General features: G+C 31.5%; 1 protein-coding gene across 7 annotated transcripts in view; it reads right to left on the minus strand.

The window, feature by feature from the left end:
• Positions 1-12,460, minus strand: part of ADGRB3 (adhesion G protein-coupled receptor B3) — a 463,233-nt gene that overhangs the window by 174,836 nt on the left and 275,937 nt on the right. For all 7 annotated transcript variants that reach the window (XM_084515008.1, XM_084515009.1, XM_084515007.1 and 4 more), the window contains 2 exons: positions 7,494-7,596; positions 1,695-1,738 (listed from right to left, as the gene is read on the minus strand). In XM_084515008.1, coding sequence (XP_084371134.1) covers positions 1,695-1,738; positions 7,494-7,596 — 147 coding nt within the window. The remainder of the gene's footprint in view (positions 1-1,694; positions 1,739-7,493; positions 7,597-12,460) is intronic.

A 12,460-nucleotide genomic window follows, 5' to 3' on the forward strand; every position in this document is an offset into this window, starting at 1 on the left:
AATGGTTTGGGTAGGAAGGGACCTTTAAGATCATCTAATGACAACCCCTGCATCATGCAGGGACACTAGATCACGTTGCTCAAAGCCCCAAACAACCTGGCCTTGAACGCCTCCTGGGATGGGGCAACCACAACTTTTCTGGGCAACCTGTGCCAGGGCCTCACCACTCTCTGAGTGAAGAATTCAGCATACAAAAGCATAAGCTTCTCTCTCAAAATCTGACTATGTAAATTTGAGATGTTTAATTTTCTTTTTCAGGTTCTGAAGCATATTGAAAAGAGTACATATGTGTAGCATTAAATATGTCTATAAACAGTAGTAAGATTATTAATGCAAAACAAATGGCAAGATCAGAAGACACAGCATTTGTTTGTGTTTTTTCCAAACATTCATCCCAAATTCCTCCATGTAATCTTTTAATCACATTCTAAATACACAATATACATTTTTTTTTCCCCCATAATCTAATCACATGGAAATATGCCTTTAATATTTTGGAACAGTGAAACTGAAGAATGTACTCTAAACACACAGTGGTTAAAGCAACACATGTAAAAAAAAAAAAAAAAAAAAAAGTAAATAAAGCACTGTGAAATCAAAACATTGAAACAAGGAAACAAAGGACATGCTCAAATTCGTGTTCTTTTTTTTTTTTTTTCCCTTTTTTTTTTTTTTCTTTCCATACAGAAGTGGAACATTATGATATTGTTGGTAAATAACTGTGTTATGATTCTTTCTTATTATCATAGATCATAGTACTACTTGTATTTGAAATTATTTTCGTGTTCAAAGTTTCTTATTTCTGTACTATCGCATTGTTGGCTAGTCATCAGGGTAGTGATTTAAACCCAGACTGAAGGCTAAAACCACTCACAAAGTCATAGGCATACAACTTCTAACAATGTAAATGGTTCTGTAGAATGTGACATATGTAATATAACTGGGCAAGAAAAACAACATTATATTTAAAAAAAAATATTGTGCCAATCACATAAGTATCTTTTTATGAAACACTTAATCTTTATTTAGACAAAGTTCACCTTGCCTTTAATGGGAGATTTGCAGTGAAAGAATAATGCAGGAAACTACTACTGTGTAAACTTGGATTTTTTTTTTCCCTAAACTACACTGATTTTACGGCTCTACTTCTTTATAGTAATGTTTTCTGTTTTGCTATGAAAGAGGCACACACTAAAGAAAGTAGCAGAAGACTGCTAGCAAGATTTCATTACTTAGTATACAAGATATTTTATTAAATGAAAAATGAAAATTTGCACCAACTAAAATGAAGATTTCTGTGGGTATCACAGTTGAAAATGGCATTTCTCCCTGCAGTAACAGAAATGGGAACAATGGGAACAATCTTTAGTTACCTGTCTGATCAGTTACCCACTTGCCTGTTGCTCAGCAACTACTGTAGCACAGAACTATGGTTCTCAGACATACAGACATTCTCATTTTAATCTTGAAAGGGGAGATTGAAATTACTATGTGAGTAATAGGTTTCTGGTGAGATATTGTATTGCTTCAGTTTACATAGCTGCAGAAAGGAAGCCATATGACAGCAGAATCAAGTACTTTGAATCTGCAAAAGGTTCATTTTCCCTGCTCTCATCCCAACCTGTTTACTGATTGTGTACTTAAATATTGCTAGGCACTTGAGCCATAGTAATATAAGCAAACATGTCACTTACGTTCTTGAATCGTCCCACAGCACACAGTATGGATTCAATGTGCCCTGAAAAGCAAACCAATAAACCCATTAGTTACTGGTATACAAGAAAACATGCTTGACCTAAACATTTATTTGAATCTCCTGCAAGATTACTCTTCTGTTCTGATGAATTGATGTCACTGGAGTTGTGAAAGGTTAATTCTTCTGGAGTTTTAAAAAGCACTTGAACCTCAGAATATCTGCTGTATTGTCTCTTAGGTAAGGCAAACATAAAGTTGTCCATTTGGTATATCCCAGTTGAACTGAAATATGAGATGAGAGTTAACCTGTTAAAAGACAACTTGAATGATCATTGCTGTGTTTACAAGCAGAATTTTAGGTCTCTGGGGGATATGGATGTTGAAACAGTAATGACTTCAAAAGTACTAAACAAATATTGGGCAATATGTCTAGAGTCTGGGTCTTCACATTCAATACCCAAGTTCATTTGTCACTTGGGGCCTAAATCAGCAGAGCATTGCGTTCAAACTTTTTTTTTTTTTCTTTTCTTTCCTTGAACTTTATGGGATACCAGTTCAAATCCCTTTGAAGTCAGTGGTAGGTTTTTGAATTGATGTAGATCAGGATGGGACTCTAGGTTTAGACATCATTAAGCTGTGGGTAATGTTTTAGGAAACTGAATTGTCCTTATTATTACTAATTTTTATTTTGCTGCCTATGAAGACGTGAGACAAAATAAAAATTCAAGTTTTGTCCTAAATCCTATAAATCTTCCTTTATCAAAACCCAGACTGATTTAGAAGTTCTTAACTAGCTAAAACCCACAAAATTATATTCCTGTTCATCATAAACATTAGATATTCCCAGAAGTCAGAACTATATAAATAAATATATATAAAAAATACAGAAAAATATATGTTTAATAAAATCACAAGTGCTTTGAAGAAACAGATGGGTTATGATATTTTCTTATGTTAATACGAATGTAGTTCTCTCATGAACAGTGTTGGTACAGTAAAACTACAATTTTACAGATAAATCATACCTCACTATTTTATTCTGAAAAGTATATTATTTATAATAAAATAACATGACAAGTTTTAACTGTGAAGTTAAAATTTATTAAATATTTTAATTCAATTCTTCATCAAAGATGAAAAAGGTCCTTCTGAAAATGTCTCTATCAGAGGCATTTTAGGGAAATTTTCATCCTCTACTTCAGTATTTTGTTGACTACATTGAATTTTGTGAGTATAGTATAGATATATAAAACCAGCACATACTTATGGCACTGTACATTAACATATTACTGTAGAAACAATAATAAAATTTGTTCCATTCCCTGAAGTATTTATAATATAAAGAAGAGGAGGGGGGAGGAGAACACAGGACAAAGCACCAAATAGTAGATATGTGAAGATTCAGACACCAGGTCCTGATCATTAGCTAAAAGCTTTCAGATACTTTGACAGAAAATGATACAGAAGAATAAGAATTAAGAAAAAATGAAATGATCATGCAGAATTAATATTTATTTTATTTTATTTTAATTTAATTTAATTTAATTTTATTTTATTTAGATCATGAATTTGTATCCTGAGTGAAGAAAATCTATTTGCAATTTGATATAGCTATAAGTATATTTTTACAAGTGCTATTATAACTAAACTGTAGTAATAATAAACTGCTTATTTGAGAATGGAGGCCTGAGGCCCAGTAGCAGGTATCATATAGTTCATTCTAGGCATATATATGTAGGTATGTATAAATAATACAAAAATACTTTCAGAAAAAAAAAAAAAAGAGAGCAAAAGGGAAGTCCATTATGAAAACATCTCAAAAACAGAGGGAAATGTCATTACATAATAAAATGCAAACTTTGCTGCTGTCAATTCACACACTTCACTCTGCTTAAAATGTATTCAAATATATATATATATATATATAATGTATGTTTTGCTATTAAAGTTATTAAACAGAACCGTGGAAAACAGGATAAATATTGCACCTCTTCTTTAAGAGGTTCTTCTAAAAGGACTTGCTCTGCCAGCTACAGAAGATTGCAAGGGCAAAACAGCCTCTCAGAACTTCTTCCTTTCTTGATAACCTGATCAAATATCCTTCAAGCACTGCAGGGACCACAAGAAGCCTGTCTTCCTATTTTCTTCTTCTGCTGCTCTCTTTTACATGCTTCTTCTGGGTCTGGCCTCCTGACAATGTCTCACACCTCTGTTTTTGAGCTACCTCCACCAGCCACCCTTTTCTGCTAAGGCAGTGATCTTTCATCACAGCTCTTGCCAGTTAATTACTTAGCTGAAGCTAAAGAACCATCTACCATGTCCATTAAGTTTTATGACTGCTGCAGTATTGATTTATACACTTCAGAACAAGACTTGGATATATCAAAAATAGACATATGTATGTGAGTGTGTATGCATATGTATCTCTGCTTGGCATATAAAGCTGAACTTTTGAGATGTGATTGGCAACTTTGACAGCTACGCAGCACAATGCCAACAGTGTTTTGTAGCCAGGGTTTTCAGTTTTATTGAAAACTTGATGTTCTATGCTACTGCTGGCTTGTTACTTTAGAGTCCCTGGAGTAAAATTCAGTGCTAGCAGAAGGTGAGAGTTCATATTCTATCTGGAGCAAATAGAGCTTTTGTTTGAATTGTGCAGTTTTTTAAACGATGACTTCAGGATCTCTTTGATCAAACTACTGGAGAAATGTGATCACATTCATATTTAGCGAATATCATCACATTCATATGTAGAGAACAATAATGTTTGCTAAATAATGCATTGCAACTCACTTTCTCACTATGCTCAACTATTTTAATTCATCTGCTAAACATAATATATTCTAAATAGCACATGGAATTATGATTTACACTTCCTCCCCCAAAATAATACTCTCTTTCTATTAATGTACTGGCTAATTTTGTTATAAAACAAAGCTATGATGGTAAATTTTGAATAAATTAATATTCAAATGCAAATTTAAATTAAAGATATTAACTCTTTCTTATTAAGTAACCGTGTTCATTTTATTTCATAATCTCTTATCAAAGTAATTTAGTCAGTGGAAAGGGAGGTGGATTAGCAAATGTGTGGGTATACTCCTATATAGGCATGCTCTAGAGGTTGCTTAAAAATTAGTCATTAAATTCATTTGAAAACAAACTATTTTAAAGTGAAAAGCATTTCAAGAACAAAGGTTTGAAAAGAACAAAAATAATAATAATAAGAGACATTCCAAAAAAGCAGATGAAAGAAAATATTAATATTTTATGTTCTGTTTCATAATTAGTCTATTTAATTGACATCATGATTATTCGGTCATTAATATACAATGTTCAAACTCTAAGAATACAGTAATAATAGTTTTATTTTAATTTCTGTATCTGACATTCAAAGTTTGTTCCATTGTGATATTTTAATTAGATAAACTCTTGTTTTCAGCTAACAAAAGGTGACAAACACCCAAACCTACAAAAAAATGTTTCTATGTATATACAATCTCATTATTTAAAAATCAAAGTCCCATCGTGGAGATAAATGCACCACATATATCTAAGGAATAAGAATTTGTTCCAAATACTTGCTGCTTCTCTGGATTAAATTCTAGGACAAGAACAGAAACAAAAGATCAAAAGAATTGGCTCTGATATACATTTTCAAGGTTTTTTTTTTTTTTTTTTTTTTTTTCCAAGACATGAGCTAATACAATACTCATTAGTTTTCTCTTACCAAAAGGTTGACAAAGCAAGGTGTCTCTAAACTGACCTTTTGTAACAAAGAAGTTTCATCTCATTTCTGTGATTTTGAAACTTGGCAAAAGCTTCAAAATAGAATATAGAGCTTCAAAAGCTCTATAGATTATTCAAAGGGATTAAAAACAAAACAAAAAAACAAAACAATCTATTACTCTTTAAGAATTTTCCAGAATTTCAGCTTATGGGGAGAGTGGTTCAGGTTTTCTTTACTCTAGCCTTGCTTGTGTACTGCTTGTTTCAATAGCTTGTGTTGGACTTAGCAGTATGTTCATGCTGACATGCAGCTTACTAGCATTGCTTTTTGTTTGTTTGTTTGCTTATCTGTTTAGTTTGAATTTATTTCTTATCTAGCATAAGTGACCAAAGTAACTACAATCTTAATTTTCTCCTACCTGCTACTTTTCACTTTTGTGAGTAGTTGTCCCAATTTCAAACTACAGAAGTAATTCTCCAATATTCCTTATCTAAATCCCATATATTAGTTCCACAATAATTGCAAAGATAGTAGAAATTAAAATCTAGAATTGAGAAATACCCTAAACTCTTCTCAGTAATAATCTTTTAAGATCAAATATTTTATTTAAAAGGTGTCTTTATATAGGATTAATTTGTGATCTACTTTGGAGTATACCTATTTCAGTTTTACTGAAATTTTCTTCTGATAGGTACAAAAGTAATATTAGAGACTGAGATTTTGTTTTAATATAGATGATGTAACTTAGGTTCAGAAAAGAAAAAAAAAACTCTCTAAAATATCTTAAAATTAAACAGAAGCAGAGAACCGTAAAAAAGAAAAAGGAAAAAAAAAAAAAAGGCAAAATTTCCACAGTTTGTTATCAATTAAATTCTAATTTTACTGAGAGGTACTATAGGTAGGAGTCAGATCAGCTTATGTTCACCTCTATTCCTTTTTTTATTTACTGCTTGTATACTATACTACAATAAATTTTACTGAGATGCTCTTTGTATCCTTTTTTTTTTTTTTTTTTTTTTTTTTTTTTTTTTTTTTGGGAGGGGGGGAACTGAATGGTGGGTCATACTTAGCATTGACAGCAAAACAGTCTGTCTCCTACTCTGGAGTAAAATGTAATTTTAGAGTAAAATGTAATCTAGAGTTCAAAGAGATTTTGTCATACCTTTGCCCAGAGACACTAGTCCAAATTTGCTACTGACTGAAACTATGTAAGGCCTTGGGCAACTGTTCATAACAAAAGCTTTACAGTCCTTTTCAAAACAGTATTATGTAATAAAGTTCTAGTAACTGTCTTGTAATTGTGAGTTTATGAGTTTATTTAAAGTAAACTCTATGTCATAGTGATATAAACAGTTTATTTGCTATGCCTTCATATAAAATACTCCCGTCTTTATTATATAACATACTTTCCCCAATAACATACATGACAATTTTTTAATGCAAAATATATATTTTATTCTCTGTCTGGCTGCAGGGGGGTTTCCGACAGCAAATACAGAAATTGCTATTATTATTTATATATAGTTAGAATGCCTTTTCAGTTTTAAAACATTTTTAATATAAAACTAAAGGACAAAAAGTACTGAATTAAAAATAATTGCACAAAAATTTATAAGAGACAACCTAAGTTGGAACAGGAGCATATTTTTTTTCAGTCTGCTACAACAGAGTAGGTACCATCTGGCTTTTAAGTATAAAATAATGAAAGAAAATAAGAAAATTCCTGAAGCACTATGTAGCTCTAGTGACTATGCAGGGAACAAAAGGTTAAACATTCAGCGCAATACTACATTTTCAGCTTAACCATCAAAGCAATGAATTTTGTTACAAATGAGTTTTCTTACAAATTACTGTTTAAATGAAGACCTCAAAACTCAAACAAAAATTTTCTTTTGCATATACACATGCATGAAACAAGTGTATTTTCTCTTCAAAATACATTAGACTATTCCTGGACTTGAATTTATTAGTTTTACTAGGTTTTATGATGTGATATTTAAAACGATCCTGCTTCTTTCTCTCGCATGACCTGATACATACTCCTGGAAGAGTATCTATTTGTACTTACATTAGACAGATGTGCTAGTTCTATCTCTAGGAAAGAATCCGTAGTTTTAGGCTCAGGTCGTATAGTAACAACGATGATTTTTGAATTAACAACTGTAAAATTCCTGTGGGGAAGAAAAAAAAAAAAAAAAAAAAAAAAGAACATATAAACATGGAAGATTTAGCTTAATATTGCTAAATGAAGCTGCTGGTATAACATTTAAGATTCTCAGTTAATTTCCATTACTTTAGTTGTCAAACATTCATAGAGAAAACATATTTGTTCATAAATGGTAAAAACTGTCGCACATTAGGCACCATAACTGACACTATAAAGTCTGACAAGCAATGATGGTGTCAGAAATGCCGGTCCTTAAAATATGATTTACTAATTAGAAGGGCACATTGATGGCACTGTCAATGTTTGAGTGCATATCATTCACTTTTCTCAAAGTACTAGTTACATTTTATAGGCAAGAGTCATTTTTCTTTCAGAGTGCTGTGTTGGCCTCTTTTTCTGAATTTTCTGAATTTTAACTAAAGTTAGATGTGTGCAATGGGAGAGCCTACAGTTCTGTTGATTCTGTTCTCATGAAATAAAATACCTGTTTCCAATGTTTGAAAAATCATTGCATTTGGTATATGAGTGGGCAACTTCATCATTTAAATATTTTTAAACTATAATCTGTAGTTTTGCCCTAACTGAAATGCCACCAAAAGCAATCTTTTTTTTTTTTTTTTTTTTCTCAGATAAGTCAGATTAGTTTAGTTTCATGTTATAATATTTTACATATAATAACTGTATAATACTCTATATAATACAACTGTATCAAATTACAATAATTATATAATAATCACCATATAATAATAATGCAACTATTATATAATAATATAATAATTATATAATATTATATGTATAATAATAATAATATAATACAGTTTGCTCAAAATAATATTTTTCTTTTAAGTTCTCTTATTCATCATCAGTATCTCTTTAGGTTAAACATGAATTAGTATAATTCATAGCTACCTATCTAGGACAGAATTAATATTGTCAAGGTTATGTTAGTACAGGCATATCGACATGACATAATTTTCACGTCTTTGATCCTTGCTTCTTCAGACTGACTTTTTCTGGTGTTCCTTATGATATTTCCTTTGTATATAGTGCTGTTTTCAACACAGGCAAACTTTCTCCAATCACACAGAAAGAAGAAGAAAACCTCATAGAAAGACATATCCATAGGAAGATGGTAACAAAGAATAAACTAGGTAATTTTGATGTAATTATAATGCATTATCAATGTTCTTATATCCATCAATATTCTTATATCATTTCTTCTTATTCTTCTTCCTCTTCTTCCTCTTCCTTCTCCTCCTCCTCCTCTTCTTCTTCTCCTTCTTCTTCAAGATAACAAAGTTTGATTAAGTAAAGACTTAGGAAGAATTTCCAGAGCCACTCCACCAATGTTTGTTTGTTTGTTTGTTTGTTTTTCCCAGATATGAATTAATAACAATATTAATAAAATAGAGTTATTTTAGATAGCTGTTTTTTCTGTCAGGGTATATATTCTGAGTGTTTTTTGTTTGTTTGTTTGTTTGTTTTGGTTTGGTTTTGTTTGCTTGTTTTAGATATATATCAGGGTATACATATTGATTATATCTGAAATTAAATTCAGATTTCCGTTTCTTTTAAGAATGACTCTACACTGCTTAAGAAAAAATGAACTTACAAAGGCATGTTCCTGTCTCAAGACAACATGAAGGAAACTTTAGTTCAATTTTTTACTATTGTATATATTACAGAAAAATTACAGATGCTATAGCAGCAGTGCTACAAAGTAATATACTACTACTACTACTACTACTACTACTACTACTACAATGCTACAAAGTAAATATACTGTTTGAGGTTCTCCACCCTCAGTCTAACAAACCGCATTGGCTGACCTAGGGAAGATTAAGGGCTTTTTTGGCTCTACAGCATCCAACAGAGAGTGCTAGGAATGATGTTTCATATGGAGAAAGAGAACATTTCAGTTAATTATAGCAGGAAAAACAAGGTGGTTGTATAACTGGCAGGCAAAAAAAGCTTAGTACAGCAAAATTATTGATAATTTAATTGATCTTATTTGTTGAAGGAAAAGTTAAAAACTATCCTACTATATGGCAATATGCTGTGAATTCCTTCAGAGTGCCCAGGAGAATAATTATAATATTTTAAAATGAGTATTGTACTGAGAATCAATTTTCTTTGAATCTGACAATATTATGTGCATGTTCAAGGATGCAAGATATATGGAAATAATAGTCTACGGTGCTCAAAATATTAAATATTTAAATATTAAGAAAATATCTATATGACATTACAAGAAGAGAGCAATACAGAAAAGTAAGTATATTAGGGAATAGAATCATATATAGTTAGTTACTTGTGCATCGAAAGAAAGTAACTATTCTATTTTTCTAAGGAGGGATTTTTTTTAATATGAAAGTATTTTTTTTTTCCCTTCCTTAGCATTTTGTGTTAAATAATCCTGACAAATTCTTTGAATAATTTACACATACCAGTTGAATTAATTCCTTTTTTTCAGAAAGTTTTTGATTAATGTAATTGCTGAGTTCTCATCTCACACTGTGTTGAAATGAGAACTTCAAGACTTATTGTTAACAGACTCTATGCTAATAAAAACAAGAAAAATTAAGTCCATGTGCTAAAACAGTTAATTTTTGAGGTTATGAAATATATCATATAGTCTGTTTTAGATAATGAAATCCTCATTTTATTCACAGAACACCTGTGATGTACCAGATGGGGACTCTGTGACTAGGTGCTTTGAAAGCTTTCCCTTAAAGATACATAATAATATTCTGAGAGGTTTTGTTGTTGTTGTTTGTTTTGTTTTGTTTTGTTTTGTTTTAAGCAAAAATGTTCCTTCTGGTAATGAAGAAGCTTTCTAGCTTCGTAGTGCTGTTATTAATGAATGTATGGGAATGTGTTACCTCTGTTCTTTTGAAAACCACAATAAACAGGTTTCATATAATTAAAAATTTATTTTAGTTCCACCCTAACTCCAGCAAAAACTGAGAATAAAGTCCCATGGGAAATGCTAAAGCTTTCTGGATTTTCAACTGTGGCCAGTAGAAATCACCTCTTTTATCACATTTTCAAGGTGTAAATGGCCCTTGAACTCAAACACAAGACCATGTTATTTAATTTATCTTGGTTCATTGTTTTCTTTATCTTTATTCGCACCATTAACAAATTAAGTATCATTTTATTTAGAGCAGTATTACATAAGATATTTCTCCAAAATTTTTTTTGTTTGTTTTTAATTTTCACATTGTGTATGGCTACCATGCTTTTACACGTCATATAAAAACTAGATGTTACCTCCCTTCAAATTTTACAGTATTTGCCTCATACATTTTTCTGAAGAGTCTAATAGTGCAACAAATTCAGCACTAAACATGGTTACAACTTTTTTCTAATTCAGATTTATACCTGAATAAACATTGAAGTGGTTTGAATTGCTTGGAACTGTACAGCATTTGAGGTACTATTTTAAGGTCATGAGATCGAATTTTGAATATGATCACCATAGGCAAAGAAATCCAGCATGATACACTTTCCAGTGAAGTATGAGATGTAAGCTGTAGAAGTTTCAGTATAATTTCATTATAAATAGAAGTGGAGGGAAGTACTGAGGTGCTACAATCCTAACAAAGATGAGACTACCAGTACCCAGGAATATGGGTTGTATTTTTATATTACAGATTGATCACGACATTTATTCCTTATTCAAGAGAAAGTAATAGTGCTTCTTTCATTTTCTTGGGCCTCTGAGAATTAGATTAAAATAATACTGAAGATATTCAGAGGCAAGTAGGATATCTTCATATTTAAATTTCTAAAGACTTCATTTATGAATAGATACACATAGTATTAGACCATTTTGCTTTAGAAGCTCACAAAACCTCTCTATGAACTAAATTGTACAGGAAAATGGTCAATTTTGCTGTGGAAATCAGCAAGCAGATGAAAGTAGAACAGATAAAAACAACAAATTGGGAACTGAGATGAAAATTTCCGAAGTCCATAGTACTTAAGTAGCTGTAACTTTATGTCCCTGTTCCCTACTTCTTCTACTTGGGATACTATTGATTCTAGTGAAAATGTAGTAAGGCCTATAAATCTCAATTTTCTAGTAGATGAAATAAATGTATTTAACAACTGTTCATATGAACAAATATATAGCATTCAAAAGATCACACTTGCTTTCTGTAAATTAAAACTGTTGTCCTTTGTGAGCTGAAGATGCGTGATCATAGATTGGGGTTTGAAGGGTACACGGCAACCTCAATTCTTTCCTAGGTTTAGCAGATAGTCACTAATATCAGACAAAAAGGGCTAAATATGATAGCCATTTGGATCTGTTTATCTGAATAAGGGAGAAGATTTCTCCCACAGAAAATCTCCCACAAACATCACTTTCCTCCTGGCTAATTTCAGGAACTGGCACAGCAAATGGAAAGTGCTTACTGACATCTCAGAAGTAGATGAGCTGTCATTTACACCATGCCCTAGGCATAGATGTCTCTCGCCAGCCCTCCCCAGGCTGCCAGGTGTCCTGCCAAGACATCACTGTTCATATTGGGATCTACCTGAGAAAGATTTCTATCCCCAGCACTGCAGCTCCTCATTGCACAGCACATTGCACCTTTACTGGGAAGGTTTGTTTCTTTTTTACTTTTTTTTTTTTTCTTTTCTTTTGCCGAGTCTTTTTAATTTAAATGGAGTTTGACAAAAAAAAAACCTTTTGTTTTTCCATCCTTTGTTTCAGCTCATGAAGTTTTGGTGAAATAGAGTAGGAAAGATGATCCAGTGATTTTCTAATTATTATATTTTCTATTGTGAGTTCAGTAACAGTGATTGTATTGCAATGCAACATGCACCAGTTTATTTTACTGTAAAAAAAAATTAAAAAA

This window comes from Aythya ferina (genome assembly GCF_964211825.1).
Source record: "Aythya ferina genome assembly, chromosome: 3".
Classification (NCBI taxonomy): domain Eukaryota; kingdom Metazoa; phylum Chordata; class Aves; order Anseriformes; family Anatidae; genus Aythya; species Aythya ferina.